Source organism: Saccostrea echinata, unplaced genomic scaffold, assembly GCF_033153115.1.
Source record: "Saccostrea echinata isolate AGI-Se365-2 ecotype Australia unplaced genomic scaffold, CSIRO_AGI_Sech_v1 ptg000054l, whole genome shotgun sequence".
NCBI lineage: Eukaryota > Metazoa > Mollusca > Bivalvia > Ostreida > Ostreidae > Saccostrea > Saccostrea echinata.
In genome coordinates this window covers 52,910,156-52,938,036 of record NW_026889803.1, presented here as the reverse complement: position 1 = coordinate 52,938,036, position 27,881 = coordinate 52,910,156, and the positions used below count along the sequence as shown (strand labels likewise).

General features: G+C 35.6%; 2 protein-coding genes across 2 annotated transcripts; both read left to right on the top strand.

Annotated features, from left to right (window-relative positions):
- The first annotated feature begins 810 nt into the window (after nt 1-810).
- On the top strand, nt 811-16,790 carry LOC133172503 (uncharacterized). Its single transcript, XM_061307395.1, has 6 exons — nt 811-904; nt 1,219-1,362; nt 1,601-1,704; nt 8,396-8,446; nt 12,000-12,213; nt 13,745-16,790. Exons 1-6 carry the CDS (start codon nt 828-830, stop codon nt 13,905-13,907), a joined length of 753 nt encoding a protein of 250 aa, XP_061163379.1. The 5' UTR covers nt 811-827; the 3' UTR covers nt 13,908-16,790.
- A 2,619-nt stretch (nt 16,791-19,409) lies between these two features.
- On the top strand, nt 19,410-26,884 carry LOC133205513 (PRKR-interacting protein 1 homolog). Its single transcript, XM_061341341.1, has 6 exons — nt 19,410-19,527; nt 22,169-22,247; nt 22,769-22,869; nt 23,019-23,104; nt 24,928-24,983; nt 26,022-26,884. The coding sequence occupies exons 1-6, from the start codon at nt 19,417-19,419 to the stop codon at nt 26,183-26,185; spliced, it is 597 nt and encodes a 198-aa protein (XP_061197325.1). The 5' UTR covers nt 19,410-19,416; the 3' UTR covers nt 26,186-26,884.
- The last annotated feature ends 997 nt before the right edge of the window (nt 26,885-27,881 follow it).

The following is a 27,881-nucleotide window of genomic DNA, read 5'->3' as shown; positions in this document are numbered from 1 at the left end:
ATTGTTAAAATATTAACAGTGACATATAGGTCCTTTGGGCCGCGTGTAAAAAAACTAAGTATATTGTTGTAAAATACACTGTATTACTGTATAATACACATGTCACTATAATAAATAATTTACTTACTTACTTACTTACTTTACTTACTTATTCTCAAAGACCCAGTGCTATTAAGATAATAAACCACGAAGAAAAAATACAGGGAAAAAACTTCGAATGTTTTATCTGAAAATTTATGATGTTGTGAATTTATTTAAAATGGTAATTTTTATTCAAATACACCCCCTTTGTTGTAGTATGACTGGACCCTCAATTCTTTTTTAGGTCATAAATGACCCAGGCACCACGAAATAGGTTTTAAAGGAACTTTTCTTTCTTTCTTTATTTAGATATTTAGTTATTATCTTGCTTGTTAAATCCCCCCCCCCCCCCGTCTTATTTAAAAAAAAAAAAAAAAAAAAAAAAAAAAAAAACGCCTGAATGTATGAATTTTGAATGGAAGGGGATACCACAACAAGAAACGCTTTTTTCTACTGCAAAAGAAGGGAAATTATCAATCAATTAATCAAATTACTTTTTTTTTTAATTATTTCTGATATCCTGTATGGATTGTATATTTTTCCGGGAAAGTGTTTAGAGAATTTGGGTTTTTTGTTGTCCATTACTCTTAGTTATAAATAAGCTTGTTAGATTCCCTGCATTTAAAACAGTAGAAGAAACGTTTAACTGATTTTGATTTAAGGGTCACATGATATCGCTCACAAAATGTAAACACAGAGAAGGGTCAAAGTCTAGTGAAACAGACTAAAGACGAAAGAGGGACATTATGAAGATAGTATCAGCATCCGGATTCTCCATCTGTTTGATTTGGACTCTGTTGATATTCACATCAGAAGTCTTGAGGTAAGAAGATTAAGATTGGAAATATCACACACTGCTACTGGTTTCGCCAACGTTTCCTCGATCAACAGCTGATCAATATTGCAAGAATTGACAAATTGTTGAACACTGTTCTCTGTTTAATATGCAGTACATGTATTGCAATCAGGACATAAGTGTTTTGGAGGATTCAGAATTTTGGATAAGCTTTCATGAAAGAATAATATACATTCAATATTTTGTTCATTTACGTGTACATGATAAACAACTCAAAATGTGTTCAATTCTACTAGAAGAACCGTTGAGTTTAATTTTACATTTGAAAATGGTTATTTCAGTGACGTGGAAGAGGAGAGTCTAGGAGACAATAAGTGTGTTTATATTAAAGGAAGACGTGTTATTGACATTGTAACTGTTCCATGTACAGAGAAAATCAAAGCAAGTTGTGGATGGTTCAGTATTTCATACTGCACTATGTACAGGTTAGTTAAAAAAGAACAATAAATATGTGATTTTACAGTATATGTGGACTCAAGACCAAGGCTTGAGAAGATGAGAAATCATTGGAAACTTCAAGATAATATAAAAAAAAAATAAAAAAAAAAATAATTACAAGCATTAGTATATCCATACATTGTATTGCATCTGTTAAGTATTAATTCATTTCTCTGTTACCATATGGACAATGTAAGTTTGTAACGTGCAATTTTTTCCCCACAGAAAAACCTACTGTAAAAAGGAACTGAACTCAACGAAAATTCTTTACTACAAATCAACAGAATGTTGTAAAGGGTTTGTGAGAACACCCAACAATACATGTATCAGTAAGTGTAATTTTTACTCAACATCAACATACTGAGGATTTTACAGATTATCAGAGCTTTAGCAAAAAGACTTCAAAGCAAGTTATCTTGTATGCAAAAAGTTTACTTTGAATGTCACAAAATATTTATGATGTCACGCCATGAATATGGCAGGTTCATATAGTGTTTGTCATGTCCGGCTTCCCTCCTTCTATCTGTCTTTGTCACACTTTGCATTTAGCTCAGTTTCAAAGAAACTATTAAAGATATTTTTATCAAACGTTGTGTGCTTTATACATATTGATGAGAGCTATTCACTGCTATCAACATTTTTGACATTGACCTTTTTCTTGACTGCATGAGTGTGTTAATTTAAAAAAACTATTCAAGATATTTTTATCAAACTTCATATGCTGATACATATTGATCAGAGCTATTCAATTGGATCAACATTTTTGACCTCGACATTTCCTTTTACCTTGACCTCACTTTTCTCAAATTTGTGTTTAGCTACGTTTCAAAAAAAACAAATCAAGATATTTTTATCAAACTTCATATGCTTATATATATTGAGGAGAGCTGATCACCTTCATTAATATTTTTTGACTTTGACCTTTCCTTTGTTCTTGACCTCAGTTTTCTTAAACAGTTTCAAAGAAACTATTCAAGATATTTTTATGTAAGCATATGCACTGATACATTAATTATGAGAATTTATCAACTGTGTCCTGTATTACAGTGTGCGAAACTAACTTTTTTTAAGCTATAGACAATTGGTCTACATTGAAATTCTATAGACCTGAGAAATTTCCTATAGACCAAAAAATTATATTTCTGTTTTTTTATTTAATTGTATATTTTTCAATTGCTTATTCCTTTTTCCCTACACTGCATTATTTATGAATTGGCATAAGATACATGGAGGTTTATAACCATGATTATTAAGAAACGATTTTACGGGAGGGGGGGGGGGGGGGTTGTACTTTGAACAGTAAATTTATTATGTTGAATTTTACAGATGCAGGGAACATTAAAATTTCTAAGAAGATTTCAATTTTTGTTAATGAAAACTTGTGTGAATAGGCAAAAAAAATGTGTTTACTGTAACATGTTGAAGAAAAAAATTCTCAGCTCTTAGGATTTTTTTTTCATTTGCCATATTGGTTTAAACAATTAATTAAGCATATTGCTGAAAATGAAGATGATTTTTTTATCATTTTTATGTACTAGTTAATCAATAGTCATGCATAAATATCACTGACTTTAACTATCTTTCTATCCCCTTTTGCAAAGGTGCATACCTATAGATTATAGAGTGAACATCAATTTTTTTTCATGTTAGAATTTAAAATGTATTTTAATTATATTTTTTAAGTGATATAAATCAAACCAATACCCATTTTTAGGTTTACTGAGTCAGGAAATAATTTTCTGGGATATTTACACGTATCTACAATAAACAGAGGAATTGAGGAAATTCGGACTACAAAAAAAATTACGATCGTTTTAGGAATAAAGTCTTTGTGGTTCTTTACAAATATTTATTAACTATATATACAAACACATATACAGATCCGTAGGTTCTGGCCCGGGCCGACTCCCCGCTCCGCTGCTGTCCCTGACACGTCCTGTCAGCTCGGCATCCACGTGTAGAAGAGGTCCGTGCGACTGTCCCGCCGTCTGAAGTAATACAGACAGTAAGTCATACCACGGGACAGTCGCACAGATACTACACTCCCCCCTGTTTTCTTTGAAAGGCTGGAGTCTACCACAGGAAAGAGGGTCCGGAACCATCTCCAACGTCGGGGCGCTGTAAACACCCTCCCGGGCTAACTGCCCAAGGAATACAAGTGCCAGAGCAAGCTCCAGGCAAAACCGCACCCAGGATTAATCCTAGGTAACAAGTCCGGGATTACTCCCAACCAGGTGGTATGTCCGGGATAATTCCCAGACAATCATCCTACATCTGTTTAACGATAACCCAGTGGGCCAAGGTCATCAGGCCCACTCACTACTGAGAAACTGTGACACCAGTCACACCATCAGGCCCTGGAGGGTAAACTCACCCTCCGGCGTCGCCCACGCCTCCGCCTTGATCTGTATAAACGACATGCACTGTTCTCCTCTGGTGTCGCACTGTCAGACGACAAGGGACTACCAGAATCATATGGGGTTGTCCCCACTTCCGCAACATGGTCCTTCGTGACCCCATCTATATCTACCTCCAGGGTGGGGCCTTTGTCCACAGAACTCAGTGATCCCACAGAAACTTGACCATAGGCCGCCTCATTCGAAGGTTGGGCTGGTCTTGGGGAGAGAGGTGTAACACCGATATCCTCAACTGCAGAATCCAATAGAGACTCCTCCACTATCTCTACTTCCAGGCATGGCACGCACAGGCTAACAGCAAAACCTTGAGATTGGCGTGACTGCCCAGTTTGTATACAGGTCTCCTTCCCCTCATTCTCGGGTGACACCTGATCAGAACTACCAGGGCTGGTCCTCCCAAAGACCTGAAACTCCCTAGTCCTATCCCGGGCTGGTCCAAGTGGCTCCGGAGTGGAGTGGGGAGCCACAAGCTTCCCCATTTCCTCGTCCAAGGATGCCTCTTCCTCCTCAGCTGAGAATAGCTCTGGTGAATGGGGCGTCTCGAAGCAGACTCTTAGCCTGCGCCGCATACAGGAGGGGGGTAGACTAGCCCCCTGCTCCTTACTCTCCGAGTCTGTCCTCTCTGGGGACTGCTCTGGGTTCATAAATTGAACTGCCTGGGAGGGCCCTCCCTGGGATCCAGGCCTTCCACTCCTCGTTCCCCTCTCCTGGGACTCTGGCCTACGAAATCTCTCACCAAGGGGTCCCTTCATCCGGGCTCCGCCCCGCGGCCCATCAGTGGCTACTGTCTTCCCTGTAGCTCGAGTGGGGCAATTTCTACGGGAATGCCCCACCTCTCCACATTTAAAACACACAGAAGGGTTCCGCCTATGAGCCGTCCATCTGGATGGCGGGGAACCAACCCTCCGAGGTTTCGGAAAGGGGGCATATCCTTTCTGCCTCAAGGCCTCCTCAAGTTTCTCTATCCTGCTCCGGAGAGCTTCAAGCTCCTCCCTAGCATCCACATTTCCCATCCCAGGATCATCCCTCTTAGTGTCATGGTCAGAACCCAGCCTTCTTACTTCCCTCGATGGTTTAGGCTTGTGGAGTCGGGAGTGCTGGTAGTATAGCATTCGCTCCACGGCTTCCTCCACAGTCTGGGGATGCCCGTCGAGCGCATAGAGGCCAGCGTCACGGTCCTCAGCTCCATAACACAGCCAAGGTATAGCATGGGTGTGTACATCAGGCACACAGGGGAAGGCTCGAGTTGCTAAAATCAGCACCCTGTCAGCCCACTGACGAAGTGACTCTCCTGGATTCTGACTGGCAGCCTGGAAGTTGAGCTGATGAGTGAGATCGGGGGCAGAGGAGCCAAAACGCTTCTCAAATCTCTGCAAGATCTCACCTAGGCGGAGCTGGCTACTGGTTTCCAACAGCAAGGTATAGTATTCGCTTGCTGCCCCCTCAAGGCAGAAACAAAACTGGTCGTGCTGTTCCTCCTCTGTCCATAGCTGGCTGCGAGATAACCTAACGAACTTATGCAAAAATGCCTTCCAGCTGGTCTTACCATCATACCTAAGGTCCTTATACCGGGGCTTACCCCCAGTGGCTGCCCTAGCTGGGTACGGTGTGGTGCCCTGGTAACCAGGTGAGCCATAATGTATTGGTGTGCTAAAGTTGCAAGCCTGGTTAGCCGGGACTGACTGACTAGCATAGTATCCCGGATGGGCTGCCCCATACATGTTAGGTTGAACATGTGCTATCCTCTCCCCCTCCCTTCCAAAATGGCAGGCTGGGGTATCGGGATGGGCAGGACTACAAGTCACTGACACAGGAACACTATGGTGCTGCAGTGCACTGGGCATAGCCATAGCATGGAGTGTGGCTGGAGTACTCTCGCCTCAATACAACACAAATGGGAGTGGTCGGGTACTGGGGGTTGGGCATGCCTACCCCCAGGATTGATGTACACTGATTGGGGCGCATGGTAAGGTGTGCTTGTGGAACTAGCATACAATAATGTAGGTTGGGGTCTGGCAGCAGTCACACCAGTGTCTAAAGCATTTACTTGTGAATGAACTATTGCTGGTGACATTCCAAAATTTACAGGGGCTGGGGCAGATATAGTGCATGGCATTGAGCTCCGGGGTCGCAAATCATCCCCAGGGAAATAGGATGTACCAAAATCTGCTAGTCTAGGTTGGCTCTGTATGGGTGCAGGGTCCCAGGTGAGCCCTACAGGATCTACGGGCCTCACATGTTGACGATCATACTCGGAGGTGAGCTGTGCGGGCCTCACAGGCCTCTCGGGTTGCTGACTAACACACGGTGTATGGGACGGAAGGGCGGGGTCAAGTGGGTGTGGTACAACCTCACCCAAGCGGCTTGGTCTATAACCCATAGTAGCAGGGCCCCCCAGGTTAGCTGTGTCTCCCACAAGGACAGGGTGGCTACTAACTGAATGCACATGCCCTAAAGAATATGGATGCTCTAACCCTGAATTTGAAGGGGCCTCACTATATTCTTGATTAGGGTGGGTACAACTCACAGTGCTACCAGGTGAGCTACACCTACACAGGCTACCTAGAGAGGACACCAGGGAATCACTTGACATCATCCCTGGTGAGCCAAATTGAGGCTGGGCAAACCTTGCCTCTTTTCCTGACTCTCCATGTAATACACTACCCTCCCCACAGGGGATGCCCGAGTGCAGGCCGGGCATAGGTGTACAGGGACCCCCCAGGGGCAACCCCCCTCCCACGTGGCCTGACATTGACTGAGCAAAAGGTGTGTGACGGGAGGCAAAATGCTCACTCCCGCTATAAGCGTATGGTGAATAACTCCCCTCCCCGGGGTATACCCCCATCCTACACGGAGAACGAAGATTGAAATTGTCTGACCGCCTGTCAGCCGGGCGAGTGCCCAGGCCTAAAGCCGACACGGCTTCCTCTACCGACATATCCATAATAAAATATCACAATAAATCAGATAAAATCACAGAAAATACAAATTAATTCTGAAAGTTGATTCAAAAAATACATAAAAAAAACCAACACGTGCTCTCATATACCTAGCAGCACCAAAAATGGCGGCTAAAACGATGCCTGAAAAAAAAATTTACTTTGACAGCAGTACGGGAATCTCCCGGGCCCCGCGAGTTGGGCGCCAGTAAAGTCTTTATGGTTCTTTACAAATATTTATTAACTATATATACAAACACATATACAGATCCGTAGGTTCTGGCCCGGGCCGACTCCCCGCTCCGCTGCTGTCCCTGACACGTCCTGTCAGCTCGGCATCCACGTGTAGAAGAGGTCCGTACGACTGTCCCGCCGTCTGAAGTAATACAGACAGTAAGTCGTACCACGGGACAGTCGCACAGATACTACAGGAATAAATAAAACATGTAGTACTGCAAAATGGATTAGATGAAGGAGATTTATCATATGTTTATGAACAATAGAGCATTGAAGCTTAAGTTTTTCCTTGGCTGAAAAGTTGTATTGAGTAAAACGGCCAATTTTACTCTATAGACAAATCGGTCTTGAGATATTCACCTTGCTATAGACCGGACGCATTTTCTATAGATTTTGTCTATCGGTCTACCGTTAATTTCGCACACTGGTATTATTACCTTGACCTTCCCGTTAACCTTTGACTTAACCATTTATTGTATATTAAACTCAGTGTTAAAGAAACGATTCAAGATATTTTCATCAAACTTCATACAGTACCGGTAATACAAATTTTCATGTTGTATTACTAATGAACCCTGGGTGAGGCATTCATCTTAATGGACATATTTCTAGTCATTTTCTCTTTTAAAGATATTTGATAAAAAAAAAAAAGATTGCATTATTTTTTATTAAAATAAATCATAGTTATGATAAACAATGTAACTCTTGTTGATTTAAGTGAACTTTTTAATTCCTCCATAATTGAAGATTTGCAATCTGTTTGTCAACAAAACTTTAACCTTGCCCATAGCTTTTGAATGGTTGATGCTATAGGGCTTTCATATTTCACTTGTATATTCCTTGTGACAAGACCTTTCTTTGGGTACAAACACATTTGACTCTTTGACCTTGGGGTTTTACCTACTTTTGCAAAATTTTACCAAATTTTAACCTTGGCCATAACTTTTGCACAATTGGTGTTTGGGCTTTCGTATAACACATGTGTATTTTATGTGATCAGATTTTTCTTTGGGTTCCAACATTTTTGACCTTTTGAGCTTGACCTTGGATTATAAACTACTTTTGAAAAAAATTAATTTAACTTTGCCCATAACTTTTGAATGGTTGGTGCTTGGGCTTTCATATTTCTTTTCTTTTTTTTTGGGCTTTCATATTTCACATGTGTATTCCTTGTGACAAGACCTTCCTTTGGGTACTAACATGTTTGACCCCCTGACCTTGACCTCTGAGTTTGACCTACATTTGTAAAAAACTTGAAACTTAACCTTGAGTTGCTGTATTGGGGCATCAGTGTTTCACAAAAATATCTTGTTTATAATGCCTAGTTTTTTTTCAATTTTTTAATGCCTAGTTTACAAACAATTTCCATTTTTCCTGGTGCTGCTATGAAGATAACAATTTTTTTGTTCTTTTTTCTCTTCTCTCAGATGAAACAACGCTTGACCCAGAGTTACGGAGCATTATAGAAAATGCCACTGGTGAGTCTCAGATGCAAATTTATGATTCTTTTTAATGTGTGAAATTTTAAAAAATGAAACATCAAATTAAAGATTGGTGTTAAATAGGTAATATTTGGAGTTATTTATTCATTTTAGAAATTGAATACAAAATATTTAGGCATTTACATTAACATGTATATGTATGTATGTACATGTACTTGTATAATAAATCAAGGTATTAGTATGATGTATATATACTTCTACCTTGATTTATTATACAAGTCATACAAAACATTGAATATCCTCTATGTATTATATTGTATTATATTAAACATTAAAAATACATGAACATATTGAGTTTATGTTGAATAAAGACATTTAATCAAGTCTGAGATTTTTAGGTCACCTGAGTCACTCAGGTGACCTATTGCTATCCGTTCTCGTCCGTCGGCGTGCGTCGTGCGGTGTGCGTCGTGTGTTAACATTTGAACATTTTTAGCTTCTTCTCTGAAACCGCTTAACCAATTTCAACCAAATTTGGCATATAGCACCTATGGGTGAAGGGGAACAAAAATTGTGAATTCCATGGTCCCTGCCCCCCTGGGGCCTGAGGGGTGGGGCTAAAACCACCAAAAATAATGCAATCTTTAAAAATCTTCTTCTTTACTCCTGGACATCAAGCAGTCAAACTGTTGGCATCATTGTAATAAGCATTGAGTCCTCTACCAAAATTGTGAAATTCATGGCCCCAGGGTCAGGGGTTCTGGTGCTAGGGTGGGGCTATATAGATCATATAGGGAAAGTGCATTATTTCTTTGAAAATCTTCTTCTCTGCTCCTGGGTATTAAATAAAGTAACTAAGTACATAGTTATGAAGAACAAGAGTGCCTCTTTCAAAATTGTGAAATTCATGGCCCCAGGATCAGGGGTTCTGGTGTTAGGGCGGGGCTCTATTGATTATATAGAGAAAATGCATTAATTCTTTGAAAATCTTCTTCTCTGCTCCTGGGTATTAAATAAATTTACTAAGTATATAGTTATGATGAGCAAGAGTGCCTCTTTCAAAGTTGTGAATTTCATGGCCCCTGGGTCAGGGGTTCTGGTGTTAGGGCAGGGCTCTATTGAGTATATAGTGAAAATGTATTAATTCTTTGAAAATCTTCTTCTCTGCTCCTGGGTATTAAATAAAGTAACTTAGTACATATTTATGATGAGCAAGAGTGCCTCTTCCAAAATTGTGAATTTCATGGCCCCAGGGTCAGGGGTTCTGGTGTTAGGGCAGGGCTTTATTGATTATATACATTAGTTAAAATGCATTAATTCTTTGAAAATCTTCTTATCTGCTCCTGGGTATTAAATGAACTAATTTAGTACATAGTTATGATGAGCAAGAGTGCCTCTTCCAAAATTGTGAATTTCATGGCCCCAGGGTCAGGGGTTCTGGTGTTAGGGCGGGTCTCTATTGATTATATTGTTAAAATGCATTAATTCTTTGAAAATCTTCTTATCTGCTCCTGGTTATTGAATGAACTAATTTAGTACTTAGTTATGATGAGCAAGAGTGCCTCTTCCAAAATTGTGAATTTCATGGCCCCAGGGTCAGGGGTTCTGGTGTTAGGGCGGGGCTCTATTGATTATATAGTGAAGATGCATTAATTCTTTGAAAATCTTCTTATCTGCTCCTGGATATTAAATGAACTAAGTTAGTACATATTTATGATGAGCAAGAGTGCCTCTTCTGAAATTATGAATTTCATGGCCCCAGGGTCAGGGATTCTGGTGTTAGGGTGGGGCTCTATTGATTATATAGTGAAAAGGCATTAATTCTTTGAAAATCTTCTTCTCTGCTCCTGGGTATTAGATAAACTAACTTAGTATATAGTTATGATGAGCTAGAGTGCCTCTTTCAAAATTTTGAATTTCATGGCCCCAGGATCAGGGGTTCTGGTGTTAGGGCAGGGCTCTATTGATTATATAGTAGAATTGCAATAATTTTCTCTGCTCCTGGGTATTAAGTACATAGTTATGAAGAATAAGAGTGCCTCTTTCAAAATTGTGAATTTCATGGCCCCAGGGTCAGAGGTTCTGGTGTTAGGGTGGGGCTCTATTGATTATATAGTTAAAATGCATTAATTCTTTGAAAATCTTCTCTGCTCCTGGGCATTAAATAAAGTAACTTAGTACATAGTTATGATGAGCAAGAGTGCCTCTTCCAAAATTTTGAATTTCATGGCCCTTGGGTCAGGGGTTCTGGTGTTAGGGCAGGGCTCTATTGATTATATAGTAGAATTGCATTAATTCTTTGAAAATCTTTTTCTCTGCTCCTGGGTATTAAATAAACTAACTAAGAACATAGTTATGGTGAGCATGACTGCCTTTTCAGAAATTGTTTCATGGCCCTTGGGTCAGGGGTTCTGGTGTTAGGGATGGGCTCCATTGATTATATAGTAAAATTGCATTAATTCTTTGAAAATCTTCTCTGCTCCTGGATATTAAATAAACTAAGTACATAGTTATGATGAGCATGGCTGCCTCAGAAATTATGAATTTAATGGCCTCTGGGTAAGGGGTTCTGGTGTAAGGGCGGGGCTTTATTGATTAGATAGGGAATTGGCATGAATTCTTTCAAAATCTTGTGTGCGCCTGGGTATTTTTCAAACAAAGGAAGTGCATGGTTATGATAAGGAAGAATGCCTCATGGCCTTTGGGTCAGGGGTTCTGGTGAGGGGGAAAGAGCTCTATTGATTATATATAGTGAAAATGCATAATTTCTTTCAAAATATTTTTTCTACTACTGGTTATAAAGTAAAGAAACAAGTGTATAGTTATAATGAGAAAGGGTGCTTCTTCCAGAATTGTGAGTTCGTGGCCAATGGGTCAGATGTTCTGGGTAAGGATGGGACTTTATTTATTTAATTTTATGGTGAAAATGCATTTCTTTGAAAATCATCTATGCTTCTGGGGATGTTCAAGGCAAACAGAGTAAAAGTTTTAATATGCAAGGGTATTTTTACCAGATTTTTGAACACCTGGACCATTTAGTCAAGAGTTCTAGTCCTGGCCAGGGCTCTATTAACTTGTATTCTGCTGAGCAAAGTTATTCCCCTTTGCCATTCACCTTTGATAATTAATCAATGTAAATAATGTATTTGAAAGCTTAATAGAATAAGAGAATTATGCAAAATAATTTATTGTATAATGAAAATGTACTTTCATAGATTTAATGACTTGGAAAGTCAGATAGGCAGATAGATACTAGACCAATTATTTTGTTGATGCTAATCATACTATTTTTCTTGCTTTTGGGCAACAAAGCTTCATTTTTCAGTTTATGGATCCTCTAAATTGTTGTATTGTACTCAGGTGACCGTTAAGGCCCTTGGGCCTCTTGTTTATATACATGTACATGTACCAGAAAATGCATATGATAAATTTTATCTATATTCACTAGAGATACCTATCCAGCTAATATACATGTAATTTACTACTTTTTTAAAAAGTAAATGCATTCTATAAATATCAGTATACACTTTATTGTCAATAATGTCTGTAACCTGAGTATTTTCGAATATTTGTTTTGCCTTTGTTTCAGATAAAGATGTTGATGAAGACTTCATTGTTGACCCAAAAGATGTCATCAAATATGAAACTGCTGCTTTGGAACATGAATCACCTGTTATTCATAAAACAGGAAGTGCTGAAAATAGCATCAATCTTTCTCAAGGGGCATATGCAGGGATAGCCTGTGCTCTGTTGTTTCTTGGTGTTGTTGCTGTATTTGTGGGGATTGCCATTAGAAAGAAAAGGTAGAATTATCAAAAAAGTAGGATTTTGTCAATAATTATTGTTTAATTTAGTTATTAAAGTGTAGAACTTCAAGTAATAAGAATTAATATTTGCAAGATATACAGTCATTTGAATCAAAATTGATATCTGGTACATTGTATTCATGTAAAGTTTATTGGTTATTTTATAAAATTGAATCAGGATGCATAGCACACAGATTAAAACAAGTTTTAACTAAAAATAGTAACTTCAGATCAGACAGGTTTTATATAGGGGAGATATATTGGAGAGAACAGACATCTTGTATATGATTTGACTCTGTGTCATGGACCTTTATTCAAGAAACATTAGAATTTCTGAATTTTGGACAATGCTTTTGTTACTGGATAAAAATTTTTCCAAGTAATATATATACTGAAACGCAAAAGAAACGCAACATAAGCGGTAATCTACAAATATTTGAATTTTTTATCTAATGATTTTCAAAAATGAATACAGTAAGGTAAAACTTGATTTATAAACATCAGAGATTTGTTAAAAATGTTAAATTATAATCTTTTAACTTTAGAAAGTAACACATGAATGTTAAAACCCCCCCACCCCGGCCATTCAATTACAGTGTGCAAGACTGCCATGTACAACAGTTGCAGCTTGATTTTTTTATGATGCAGTAGGTTTATCAATCTCGAGATCTGAGCGAAAGAAATATTCTTTGCCATTTTTAAATGCCTGTTTTTCAGATGATGAGGTCGAATTTTCTCTAGCCAAGCGCAGTGTAGTAACCCTTGGACTTCCGGTCCAAGGACCGTCATTCATGCTAATGATACGTAAGAGCCTGTTGAGGCGTGATGTGTTGCATATTTGCATCTGCAACTCTCCATCATCTTTATTTTGAGATTTTCCAGCTAGAGCAATGGAAATGCGTACTTAAGTCATTTTTAGGAAGCCTTGGCATCGCTTACGGAAAAGAAAGGAGAACTTATTTTTCGTAACATTGCTTCATTACTTATGATGAACAGATACAAATTCTTAAAACCCCATATTATTGCCAAATATTTTGTTAAACATGCAATTTTTGATTTGTATTAAGCGGACTCAAACTTAACTTCCGGTTATGGTATGAAAATCATTCAACCGTTAAATTACCGATATTTACAAAGTTGAAGATGTCCTTACATTTTAGATACAAAATCATATCCTACATATAATATTTCCCCCTAAAATAGGATGTTGCATTTCTTTTGCGTTTCAGTATATATAATGTGTGTTCTGGGCAGGAAATTTATCCAACTTTTTAAAGGTAGGACAGTGCTGTCAACAAGGTGACTTGATTTCCCAATATATTTCTCTTGTGTGCTGAGATACTGTCTATTTAAATTAGAAACAATGAAAATATCAAAGGAATTAAGATATATCGGAACATTGTTTGTTTCATATAAAAAAAAAAGATTGATGCAATACAAAGTTTATATATAACTATATACATGTATATATAACTATATATATAACTATAACTATAACTATATATAGGCCTATATATATTTTAAACAGGCTTAGAAATAGACGAAATAAAAAGAGTGAGGGAATGAGAGATTGTAAGATGGAGGGAGGAGTGATGTACCAAACAACCCCTATTGTGAAAACCCGACATTCCAGCAAATCTTCTGTATCCGAGGAGATTGAGCGACTTCACCCAGACACCGAGGAAACATGATAGCTGTAATTAGATGTAAACATTACAACAAGAGATTCTGCCACAAGAAAATATTTTCTTTAGTTCTTTTAAACAGTAATGTTTAAATATTTTTATTTGTCTTTCATTAGAAATAAGTCTATTAGAGGTACTTTTTTGACAATGTCCAACTGTTTTATATTAGAATTGGAAGGTGTTATTGTTTAAGGGATGTGCATTTTATTTAATTGGGAATATGATGGATACAAAAAAATGTTATATTAAGATAGTTACACAGTTTTCATTGCATTGAGAAATTAAGCATTCCAATGACGTAATCATGAGTAAAAGGTGCAACATATGTAAATTTTAAATTGCATTATTATCCTGTAATAAGTATAGATCAACTCTACATGCACAGGATACTTTAATCAATCATTTCTTTAATCATTGTAAGCTTAAGTGAGCTTTTCTGATAAAAATTTGGTTATCATATCTTGTGATCAACTTATTTTGCTTTCAATTTCTTCTCAGGAACCACTGTGTGGCCACTGGAGGGGGACAAAAGTTTATGTTGGAATGTTTAGGAAAAAAATCTTTTCAAGAACAAAAAGATTGCAATAAACCTTATTAGTAAACAAACATTTCCATGCTGTTTAGATTCAAATTTCTTCAGGTCATGACCCCCTGAGCAAGGTTGGGGCCACAATAAGAATCAGATTATCACTGAAATTTTGAATTTGCATCATCCTGTTGTGGCCACAATCAGAGATAGAAAAAAATCGTTAAAAATTTCTTCTCCAGAACATTTCATGCAATGCCTGCAGCGTAAGAGCCTCTTGTTTTAAGTTATGTGTATTACACTACTTTTGCAGATTGCAGAAAACAGCTGTGTAAATTTTGGAGTTGTGTGAAATGTCTCATTTGTGATTTCATTGCAATTTACCATGTTTCATTGATGCTGACTATAACTATATAAACTTAATTAGATGTAATATGTAATCTGAAACTATTTGAAAGAATGACTGAATGTATTTATTGTATCAAACTGGACTGTGGCATTACCAGTATCAGGCTTCATTCAAATCCTGATTGCATGAAAGTTTTGTATTTTATCTTTATTCTCTATGAAACATATTTGCATTTATGATTCAGTATATTTTTGGGGGACACTCCTTAAACCAAAATTGTAAGTCTGAAAGTGATCAGAAAACAAGAGAATTTGCTCAATTTGATTTCAATATAAAACAGACCAATTAGAATTGCTTAAGTATGTTGATATAATCATGTAAATATGGTAATTTATTTATTATACACAGTGGAATATATTGGCTTGATAAGGACGGATTGGTAGTACATGCAGTATAAACATTATCCATACTCTTCTATAGCCAAATATCTATACTGCATTTATATAAATCTACCCACAAGCAGTGTAATATGTGGAGAAAATCTTTTACTTGTTGAATTAGTTTATCAAGTATACCCTGGCTTTTCAAAAAGATTGTACTTAAGAATTACATGTTTAACGCTTGCTATAATGTCATCTGCTGGTTTAATTATTAAACCAGCTTATAATGTGATGTGGTAAATGTTAACAAAGTACATGTATAAGTACTGAAGGTAGAGTGTGAGAGAGAACATGAAAATATGAAACCAAATGTGCAGCACCATAATCATGTGTCTTGTCAGTGTACATACATTCACACAACAGTAAATGGTTGTGTGCATATATCCATGTAGCTAAGAGAGGTCAGTAGAAGCCACAAAAAACACTACTGCATATGTATTACTAGCATAAAATGAGATTTCACAGAATTTTGATGTTTTTCATACATTCTTAATACATTGAGAGTTTGGAATTTACATTAGATAGTGTGTACGTATTTCTGATTTGAACATATTTTATTATGTACCGAAACATAAATGGATTGGGCAGCAGGCATAGCCTATATAAGCCCTCTCCACGTGTGTACATATTTATAGGTATTTAAAGAGTGCAAGCAACAATATGACTATTTTTTAAGTGCATTATTGTCTTCATGACTGTGTATTTGATGTCCTATTCACAATACATTCTCATTTTTGCCAAGTAAACAGTATTTTTCATTTTCTCCACCTCACCATGTTGTACTAAATTTAACAAGCTACAGAAAAAAAAATGTGTAGGTAGGTAGGTAGTAGGCTGGGGAGAAGGACGGGGGTTAAGAAGGATTTTGTGCCACTGAGATTCTGTGACCACTCTTATCATACATTTCAATCCTCTCAATTTATTTTATGAGCAAGGGGAGTAATTACCTGTTCAAATTTCACAGAGGAAATATATGTTGCCATATTTACTATACTTTTAATGAATTCATGATAAAGAAACGTAGTAATTGGATAATTGAATTAAATTGATAGGTCTGTTAAACTCTAGCTGGTAATGATGGCTGACATTGACTTGGAGAACTCTTATTTTTTGTTTAAGGATTTAGAGCTTTTTCGTACCACTACTTTCACAAGTATTATTCTTTGTCATATATTTTACCTGATTTCCAAATCTATAGCAGAAAAAAGGTTATCTATTCCAGTGGCACATTCTTATGTAGAGCCCCCCCCCCCCCCAAGATATTCAGTAAAATTTATTGTCTTGAAGACTTAACTTGATTAAAGTTTAAAATTACAGTAATATTATTTCTGTTAGTATTTGGTTGCATTATTTATAGCAGTTTCTTATAATAGCATCTTGTCAAGTTGTGGTGCACTTTCTTTCTGTTCTTTTTTTTTTTTTAAACAATGGATCTGATAAGAACCATGTCAGTACATGTACTATGTTATGTTTTATTTTTTGAATATTGTTATGGCATAGCAATTTTATCATAAAGTTACATTACCCATGTACATGTCAAGTGATATATTCATTAAAAGTTTTACAAACTGTTATCTACTGTATATATCAAGATATATTAATCTATATAAATCAACTTGTTTTGAATAGAAAACATGTTTAAAACTAGAAATATAGGACATGAATGCCCCACTCAGGGTGCATTAGTAACAACATAAAGAATTGTATTAGTGTCTGAAGTTTGATGAAAACATCTTGAATAGTTTCTTTAAAACTAAGTTTTATACACAATAAATAGTAAAGTCACAGGTCATTGGGAAGGTCAAGGTAAAAAAAAGAAATGGACACAGTTGATAAATTCCCACCAAATGGTGTATCTGTGCATAAGCTTACATAAAACATATCTTGAATAGTTTATTTGAAACTGAGATAAACACAAATTTGAGAAAAGTGAGGTCAAATGAAAGGTGAAGGTCAAAAAATGTTGATGAAGTTGAATACCGGTAGATATCTACCTCATCAGTATGCATCAGCATTTGATAATAATATCTTGAATAGTTTCTTTGAAGTCAGGTAAAAGGAAAGGTCGAGGTAAGAAATGTTGCAGACATTAGCTTATGTAGAAGCATATAAAATTAGATGAAAATATCTTGAAAAGTTTCTTTGAAATTTAGCTAAACACAAATTTCAGGAAAGTGTTTCTTTGAGACTGAGTTTAATGCTTCTTTAGGGAAAGTGAGGTCAAGGTCAAAGGGAAGGTAAAAAAATTGTCAATGCAGTTAAACTGCTCTCATCAATAAGTAATTCTGCATATGAAGTTTGATTAAAAGATCAGGCTTGGATTTCTCAAAAAAAAAAAGTTAAATCTCAGACTTAAGTCTGAATTTTTAGTCAAATTTCTGAGTTTCTTTGTGACTGAGCTAAACACTAATTGAAGAAATGTGAGGTCAAGGTCAAAGGAAAAATCAAGGTAAAAAAATGTTGATGCAGTCACTAAGTGGCAGTTGAATAGCTCGATCTCTCCAATATGTATCGACATATTAGGTTTGATTAAAATATCTTGAATAGTTTCTTTGAAACTGATAACAATATCCTTAGAAGTTTCTTTGAAATTGAGATTATAATTAATTTAATTAAAGTGCAATCAAGGTCAAAGGAAATGTCAAGCTAAAAAAAATTTGATGCAGTTGAACAGCTCTCAACAATAAGTATCAGCATAAATATGAAGTTTGATAAAAATATCTTGAATATATAGTTTCTTTGAGACTTAGCTAAAACACAAATTTCAGAAAAGTGAGGTCAAGGTCAAAGGGAAGGTCAAGGTCAAAAGAGTTGATGAAGTTGATATTTCTTACCAATATCTATCAGCACGCAAGGATTTATAAAATATCTGAATTTTTTTAGACTGAGCTTCTGTAATTTCTGTAAAAGCAGTGTGGCGGAAGGGTGTAAGAACAAATTAACAAGTCTAGGCGGCCTCTGTTTTTGGAGGATAGATTTTATCCTCTGAAAACAGAGGATAGCAGTCTTGCCACCTACCGGGATTTTCAAAACTAAGGGCAGTTAACTCTTAACCAAACAAATAACAGCAACTCTTGAATTTATGAACCGTACACTGACTTCAAAATCAAAACAAATAAAAGGTACAATTTCATACGATGATGGATAATTCCAGATATTAAATCAATATATTAACTATATTTTTGTAATTTGCCGTCAATCATTTATTCGGTACACAGATTGGAAAACAAATATTGCACTTATCTGCATGTGACTGAGGTTAATTATAACCACGCTGATTTTCCAGTACCGTAATTATGTGATAAGCAGTTTAGAAATTTTGATAAACAATTTTTTGAAAAATTAATTTTAATCATTCATTATTTCTTTCATTTAATAATTATTAAGCACATCACTTTATAATATTTTATTTGTTTATGTATACACATGGCTGTATGAATATATGTTAATTTCTTAGTAAACATGTTAAATTATTAATTTTTTTTACTTATGCTATTCAAATTATTTATATAATTATTCATTCAATCCATTTATACTTTTATTTGCTTAAATTATTAGGCAGAGTATATTTTGCGTTTTAAATATGCTTAAAATGCGTTTTCTTTTGCGTTTCCTTTTTTTGAATTAAAAGAAAATATAAAAGAAATATAAAGTCCTTTTTTATTTGTCTAAATAGGGAAAAATCCTAAAAAATAAAACAAAATAACAAGAAATATTCAATAATAATGGAGCGCCAAAAGTGCTAACTTTGAAAATAAATTGCAAAATATCTAGACATAGAATCTCAAATCGCCACATACAATCGATAGTTTAATGTTTGAACTTTTATTTACATGTACTCTGGTGCTTGCACTTTTTGATTAAAGGTAGGCACGAGGTGTTTGAAAATTACCTGTGTTATCCTCTGAAATCGGAGGATAAACTATCCCACAATGCAACGCGGTTTCCATATATGGTAAAACTTTTGGCCGCCATATTGAATTTAGCTATCCTCCAAAAACAGAGGCCGCCCAGACCTGATTAAGGACGTATGGAAGACTGACATGACAAACACGATATAGCCCGGCCATATAATATATTAATGGCGGAACATAAAAACTTTTAAAAAACGTATGTCAACCGACATGACATTTGACGTACAGCTTATCTCACGGTATACAATTCGACACAACTAGGAACGGTTTATCAAAGAAAAGCAAAATGGAGTCGAAGTTAGAAAAACCAAACTGCGATGAAAATAAATCAGTCAAAGTGTTGAAAGGTGCAACAGATCTCCAGAGATTAAAGCTCGAAAAGTTGATGAAAAACCCGGTATAACTTTCTTGTTGGCTTTCGACTCTTAAATGCAAGTAAATATACAATTTTAGTAAACCAACATGATGATGGCGAGCTTCCAGAGTAAGAAAAACATACTTTTGAAAGAAAAGCAAGAATTGTTTTAGTTGCTAGCGTTTGAATAATCTTTAAAAAATGAAACTCCGAGAGTAAGATCTTACAAGTTACGACTAACATCAGAGTATCTAGCTTGCTGCTTCCCATTTCAAGCCACAGGCACTTGTTTCATATACGGGGCACCCCAACTTATTTTTACCACAAGGTACCTAACTCAATTTCAGGACCCCTGCTTCAAGCTTGTATTTTGTTCATAACCCCAACCGGAAATTTGTATCCTATCTAAAGTCTTAAATTTTAATATGTATCGAGGTAATTTTCGAGGAATAAATGAGTGGTTTACAATAAAGAGGCTCGACCAGAGACGCCTGAAAGGATTTATTTGACAAGAAAAAAGTCTCGAGAAGCGAACGATATAATTCTAAAGTAGGTTAATGATTGATATATGAGTAAAATACAAGCTTGAAGCGGGGGTGCCTGAAATTGAGTTAGGTACCTTGTGGTAAAGATAAGTAGGGGTGCCCCATATACGAAAGAAGTGCCTGTGTTTCAAGCTGAGAGAAATGTTATCTTTGTCCAGTCCAGTACAATCAGTACATTTAGCTACGTAGCTAAAATTACTTACCATAGCTTTATTTACCTACCTCAGGTAGCTTTATTTAGCTATTTTAAGGCAAATTTTGACAATTTTTCCTTTTATTTTAAAAAGACAAAAAAATTGCAAATAAATGACTACTAATATTTATACTAGGGATTATTTAAAAACCAATCCAATGCAAAGATAGTTTTAACATTGCTGCATTTGAACACTTTTAAGGAAAAGATGTATTTCCATCGTTTTAGTAACTCTACACCACCTTGTGTGCGGTGAGGCATGGATAAGTATGATTGCTTCTCATTGTGCTCATGTTAACCAGAACTGGTTTTCTTTGTTATTTCATTCAGTTGAGAAAGTCTTGTTAGAACCTTTCTGACTGGATAAATTACAACAGTTCTGGCTGAAATTCAAGAAGCACACATCAAAACCATACACTAAAGTAAGGGCTTTCATATATCACACATGTATTCCTTATGGCAAGACCTTTCTTTGGGAACCAACATTTTTTACTTCATGACCTTAACCTTTGAGTTTGACCTAAATTTGAAAAAAAAACAAACAAACCTTTAACCTTGCCCAGATCTGACGTTGCCTATTAATTTTAAATGATTGATGCTAGGGCTTTCATATTTCACTGTTATATTCCCTGTGACAAGACCATTTCTTTGCAGGTATTTGACCTCATGACCTAACCTTGGAATATAACATACTTAAAAAACTTTAACCTTGGCCTTATTTTCTGAATGGTTGGTGCTAGGGTTTTCATATTTCATGTACACATTCCTTGTGACTGGGCCTTTTCTTGGGTTCAGATATTTCTTACCTCTTGACCTTGGAGTTTGACCTACATTTGAAAAACTTTAGCCTTGAGCTGCCATACAGATGCATCAGTGTTTCACATACACATCTTATTGTATTCAGTTTTTACGTACAGTGTTCTTTTTTAGCTCACCTGAGCTGAAAGCTCAAGTGAGCTTTTCTGATCACCTGTTGTCCATCGTCCATCCGTCTGTCTGTCTAGCTGTCTGTCTGTCTGTCCGTCTGTAAACTTTTCACATTTTCAACTTCTTCTCAAGAACCACTGAGCCAATTTTAACCAAAGTTAGTACAGAGCATCCTTGGGTCAAGGGGGGTATGAATTGTTAAAATGAAGGGCCAACCCCCTTACAAGGGGAGATAATCAAGAAAAGACAAAAATAGGGTGGGGTCTTTAAAAAATCTTCTTCCTGGGGTAGTATAGATTCTAAATTGTTAAAATCATGGCCCCGGGGGAAGGACGGGGCCACAATAGGGAATCAAAGTTTTACATTGAAATATATAGGCAAAATCTTTAAAAATCTTCTTCTCAAGAACCACTGGGCCAGAAAAGCTGAAACTTATGTGGAAGCATCCTTGGGTAGTGTAGATTCTAAATTGTTCAAAGCATCGCCTCCGGGGATAGGGTGGGGCCACAATAGGGAATCTAAGTTTTACATTGAAATATGTGGAAAAAATCTTTAAAAATCTTCTTCTCAAGAACCACTGGGCCAGAAAAGCTGAAACTTATGTGAAAGCATCCTTGGGTAGTGTAGATTCTAAATTGTTCAAATCATGGCCCCCAGAGGTAGGGCGGGGCCACAATAGGGAATCAAAGTTTTACATTGTAATTATAGGTAAAATCTTTAAAAATCTTCTTCTCAAGAACCACGGGGCCAGAAAAGCTGAAACTTATGTGGAAGCATCCTTGGGTAGTGTAGATTCTAAATTGTTCAAATCATGGCCCCCAGGGGTACGGCAGGGCCGCAGTAAGTATTACAAGGGGGGGGGGGTCTGGTGAAGAACAGCATGGCCAAAATAACTCAGGTGAGCGTTGTGGCCCATGGGCCTCTTGTTTTATGAAGCTTATATGTTTGATTTGCCAAGTATTTAAGACTGTCTGTTATTCTTATATTTTTTTTATTTTCTTGTACATTTTTCATGAAGAATAAAGAAGCATTCATACCTGAAAAATCGAAAGAGAAAGAACCCAGAGCACCCCATGAATTCATCAGGAATGTTTGGGGTAAGATTATTCTTTAATATTGAATGAGAAACTTTATATAAAACCTTTCCTAATCATGACTTATAATTGATATAACTTTCAAATTCAAATGATACATTTCTGCTGTCCTCACATCATTTGTATGGTTTTTGCCTGCATGTCTCCCAGAAGAATTTGTATACTTCAAATGGGGTTTATTTTTACATGTACCTGTACTGTGCTCTATTTCTCTTTTAAGATTTCAAGCCATTAAAACTTTGAACAATACAAATACAACTGTAATTTTCACTACATTTGCTTTAAAATGTGTCTGAAAGAGGTTTTTTGCAAGTTATCTGTTTTGAATTGATGTGTTGTAGAAGGATAAATAAGCATATTATAATACTGAAGCTATGGGACAACTTTTCTGTTCTTCTCATGTATCAAAAGAGACTGCTTGGCATTTCTATAGTCTCATACTGTTGTTAATTACACTGCTATATCTACAAAACAATGGAATTAAAGAGTTAGGTTGATTTAAAAGGTACAATTCTTATTTTTAGGATCCAGTGCAGGGGCTGGCAGTGGGGATTTCCATGTTTACAGAGGAGTCAGGCGGAGAGAGTACGCTAGGCAGAAGTTCATCAACGAGAAGGCAGAAAGGGTAGGTATGACAGATAGGTAACACCAGTTTATTTATACTACAGGTGTGTTAATGCCAGGACGAACTTTTATTGACTTTGACATATATTCACGAGTCTTGCCAATGAATTACATTGTACTTTCAAATGGTAACATGGAAGTATTTTGCAGATGGAAAAGGATGCAGAATTTCACAAAAAGGTAGAGGAAAATCAAAAAGCAGCAGACGAAAGGACAGCTAAGAAGAGGGCAAAAAGGTGAGTAAAAGATGACAAGATACGACCTATAACGTACATGCTCATATAATGTCAAGATATATATTTGACATGAAGGAATCTGATGAAATGATATATGGTTGATAACAGGCTTGAGGCAATGCTAAATGTAATGGTAATGCATTGCAATGAATTAATTATGACATCATCAAGGATCTGGCACCAAAAGGCTGTGTGAACTCATTTAACAGATCTTTTAATTACATTTGTAACTTGAAGATGTCATAATTAATTCAAACTTAAATTTTCCCATACTTTACAGTTATCATTTAATTATGTAGACAATGAAGTATTTTCACTGCATTCAGTTTGAAACCATGTGAAAAGTTATACAAATTACCATTTTCTGGAAGTCTGTAGGCAATCTGGATACATATCATGTGTTTTATATGAAAAAAAAAACCCTCACAAATTCATAGCTGATTTTCTTCTTTTTTCATTGAAAATGTCAGTTTAAATTAATTTTGTTGTGTTTACTGAAAAATTATGCCCGGATATACCTTTTTAACCAAGATATGGAAATTCAGCGTTATTAAAGAAATTCATTTTTCAGGTTTGAGAAATCTGTAGGCTCCTTTCATTTACTAGACCTTTAAAGATTTGATATGAATAGGATAAAGTGACATTGTATTGTTGAGGATCTTAATCTGCAAATCCAATAAAAATGTTTATTTTTAGTTTGTGTGAAATAATGAACCAAGTATACAACAGAATATCAAAACATTGAATAAAAAAATGTTTTGAGAGGCTGTTTAAAATTCTTAACCATGGAAGCTTGAATAAATTTATAAAAGCGGAGATCGATTAAATTGAGTGTTTCTGAAGAAGCTAGCAAACTTGTAAAAAAATTGTTCCAGTATTGGATAACTATTTATGGACTTAAAATTCAGTCAAATAATTCAGTGTTATAGGACCGACGACATTCAAAATAAGAATTCAATGCTTACATTTACATCTTCTAATTTTCTTTCTTCATAATTGTTTATTTCGTTAATCTTTATTATGAATTTAGCGCCTTTCAGAACTGGTGTGCTTAATAGATGTCAGAGCCGTTTGTGAAGTTAAATAATGCAAATGAACATTGCGAGAAAAAAAAAGACAAATTAATTTTAAATGCACAGTTGTTGTATTTTAGGTTAATTTAACAGGGTAGTTGTTTTTTTTTTAATTTAATTGAGTCAAAACTATATACATTTTGGTGTTCCATATAGATATTGAAAATGCATATAGTTCCTTCTGTGTACTCTACAGTGCGGTGACAAGGTTTCGCATGTGTTATAGAGATTTGAACATCGTAGATTTCTAATGGATTTCATAAAGAAAATTACACTGACTGTAAATATAAAGAATTTAACACATGTTAAAAATATTTTACAAATTCATATTTTAAAAGTTATTTTTAAGTCTGTTTTCTCAAATAATATATCATGAGAAATCATGTTTTTGTTACATTGACATATAAATGTATTTTACTAGATGTAAATTTAACATTTAGTAGATACAGTTGAAATTCGGTATCTCAAACACGAATATCTCGAATACCATGGATATGTCGAATTCATTTGAAAGTCCTAACCACGTATTCCTTAGGTATTTTACCCTCGATATCTCAAGCCCTCAGATATCTTGAAGTTTTTTCTCAGTCCCATTGAGTTCGAGATAACAAGGTTTGACTGTATACATAATGTATATGATTTAACAATATAAAAAAAAATTGTCCTTTTAAACTTACAATATCTGTCTAGTAAATAAATTCTTCAGAAGAAATTATATTTTACTAACATGATAAGTACATTTTATTCCAGAAATAAAAAGAAACAGAGACAGAAAGCAAAGAAGAGCAGAGCTACTGGAGAGAAAGGTACATGGGAGTTGTTATATTATTCTGGTTGACATACTTATTGTTACCTATCTTTAAATGGAATAACAGGTATAACATACTTGAAAATTAAATATTACTTATACATTGTATGACAAAGACCTTTTGTCCCCGGGTTAACAATTGTGTGAGTCAGTCAACATATTGGGTCACAATAGCCCAGTAGTTAGAGCGCTTACATGGTACTTCTAAGGCCCTGGGTTTGAGTCCCACTTGAGACTTGATTTTACAATACCTGTGACATTTGGTGCACAACTAACTATTCAGGGGGCCCGAGTTGAAATCCTGACCATATATACCAGACTATGATTAGATTCCTAGCTCTACCAACTTAGCTCTCTGGCGAATGGCAATAGAACCAACTAACCACAACATTGTACCCTCCTTAAAGGCCTTTGCCCCTAAAGGTACCAACCCAAACTTATGTCATAGGAGAGTCAATCAACATATCAGGCCTCAATAGCTCAGTAGTTAAAGCACTGACAGAGGCCCTGGGTTCAAGTTCTGGTTGAGACTTAGTTTTTCCCCTAGCTCCTTTGACATTATAATAGTATTTATCCCATGTTTACCCCTTTATCCTGTGGATATGACTCATTGGATAATTTCTTCATAATCCACAGTTGTGAAGTCACAGTGGTTTTTGTGTTAGCGCGATGAAGTAAAATAAAGTGGAGTCCTATATAAAACAGTGTAAAACATTGGTTGTGAAGTATTAAACATGGGATAAAGAGAATCTCCCATGATTTGTAGTTGGATATGACTTTTATCCAACTCGTTGTGTGTTTTTATCCCCTCGCCAAGGCTCGGGGATAAAAAACACACAACTCGTTGGATAAAAATCATATCCAACTACAAATCATGGGAGATCCTATATATATTTTGTAGTTTTATAATAGTATATATTTTGAAGTTTTGAATATCACAAATATCTTCAAATAATAAATTGTTCATCAGTCAAAAAATATGGAAAAATACATGGTACGTACATGTCATTGTAAGGTAATTTGATTTCACTTACAGAGGAAAACAAGAGTGAGGAGGAAGATGAGGATAGTGATGAGGAAGAAGATGGAAAGAAGGAGGAAGAAGATGGAGGAAGTAAAGAATCAGATAAACAGCTCACAGGCTCTAAAGACATTAATGGGGAAGACAAGGACTTTACTAATGGGGAAGACAATCGGTGACAAAACATTCTCATTGTTTGTGATCACCTGAGAATGAATGATTGCTAATGTTAATGTCTTGTGATATACAGTTGATCTTTTTTCATTCTTGTCGGGTGGATATTACTCGAAAGAAATTATTTATTTTGAGAAATATTGACGTGAATTCAAATGAAAAAAATTGAATCAAACAAGAGTCTGGAAATTGATTACAGAAGATTGTGAAATAACAGATATCAGTTGATATGCTCTGTAAGCAGGACTTTATCTACTACTTAAATATTGTGGAAAAAATGCTTAGGAATCATTTGTAGCAAAGTTTACATTTGTAACAATACTGATGCAATATAATTCACATAATTTTTATTGTTGGGAAAAAATGCAGAGTTTGTAAGTTTCATTAATCTTTTGTGCCAGAAAGCTTGACTACATTGGTGTTAAATGTGCCTGTACATGCCTGCATTTTTATTACATAGAATTAAATTATGATTTGCCTTCTCTAATATCAAGAATGAACTTGAATTAAAGATTGATAATTGAAGGAAAATTCCTATTAAAAAGATTAAAATTGTGTTTGAAAAGGCAAGAATTTAAAACTAAAAGTGTGGTGCAAGGTGGATTTGAACCACGACTCCAAAAAGTACATGTAACTGTTTTATGAAGAGTCAGTGGTTTAACCATTTGAGGAATTCTGACTATTAAAAGTAGAATATACATGTATTACCAAGTTTCCTTATTTTTTTGTGTGAATTTCAAGCGTAGGGCTGGGGTGCCCCTAAAAAATCCTATTTTAAACCATTCCTTAGTTCAAATCCTATTTAAAAAATATAATTTTATTTAGGGGCGGGCCTGTCCCGAAGAACTTCTAGGCCAAAATTTATGCAAAACCAGTGCTTAAACATGGAAAATGCTGTTTTAGCCATCTTTGAGGATTAATTTTTAAAATTGCAAATAATAAATTTTAGGTTCAAAAAATCAAAATGCAAAGAAGATGGGTGAACAAGGCGGGCGAAGTGCCTATAGTGCGACAAACATGAAGTGAAAAATAAAATCTCAATTATATAAAAATTTTCTTTGATATTTCATCTAACATTAAAGTATATTTTATGTTAAATCTCTACAACTTACAAAAATCTCACAAAGACTGAAATTATTTGCCTACAAAATAGCATACACACACTAAAGAGGACAAAAACGATCATTTTCTCACACTTCAACAAAATTTTTCGATATGAGTGGGTCTTCGCTCCATTTTTTTGAAAGTTGATCCTAAAAGTTTGCATAAAAATATACATTTTTTGGTTTACAAAAACATGGAGCTAAGACCCACTATACCTCAAAAGTACACTTTTATGACAAAGCATTCACATCTTTCCGAGAAATACTTGAAGTCCATTAAGTCAAGGGTCATATCACAAACATGATTTAAATGCCACTATTCACCAGGAGCTGCGTGGCGTTGTGGTTAGCGTGTTAGTCTCAAAGCAATATGATACTCCGGATTTTTATTGTTAGGGGGGTTCGAATCCCACGAATACCATTTTATTTTTTTGATAAAAGAATAATTTTTTCCGAGATTTTTTTTTCTCAGAAAAGTTTTGTTGACCATAATTTCATAAATTTCAATAACGATAACTATATTTTAAATACTTATAATTCACAAATTGAATACGATTTTTTTAATATCTGAAGCTATAGGCATTCTGCACGCCTTGTT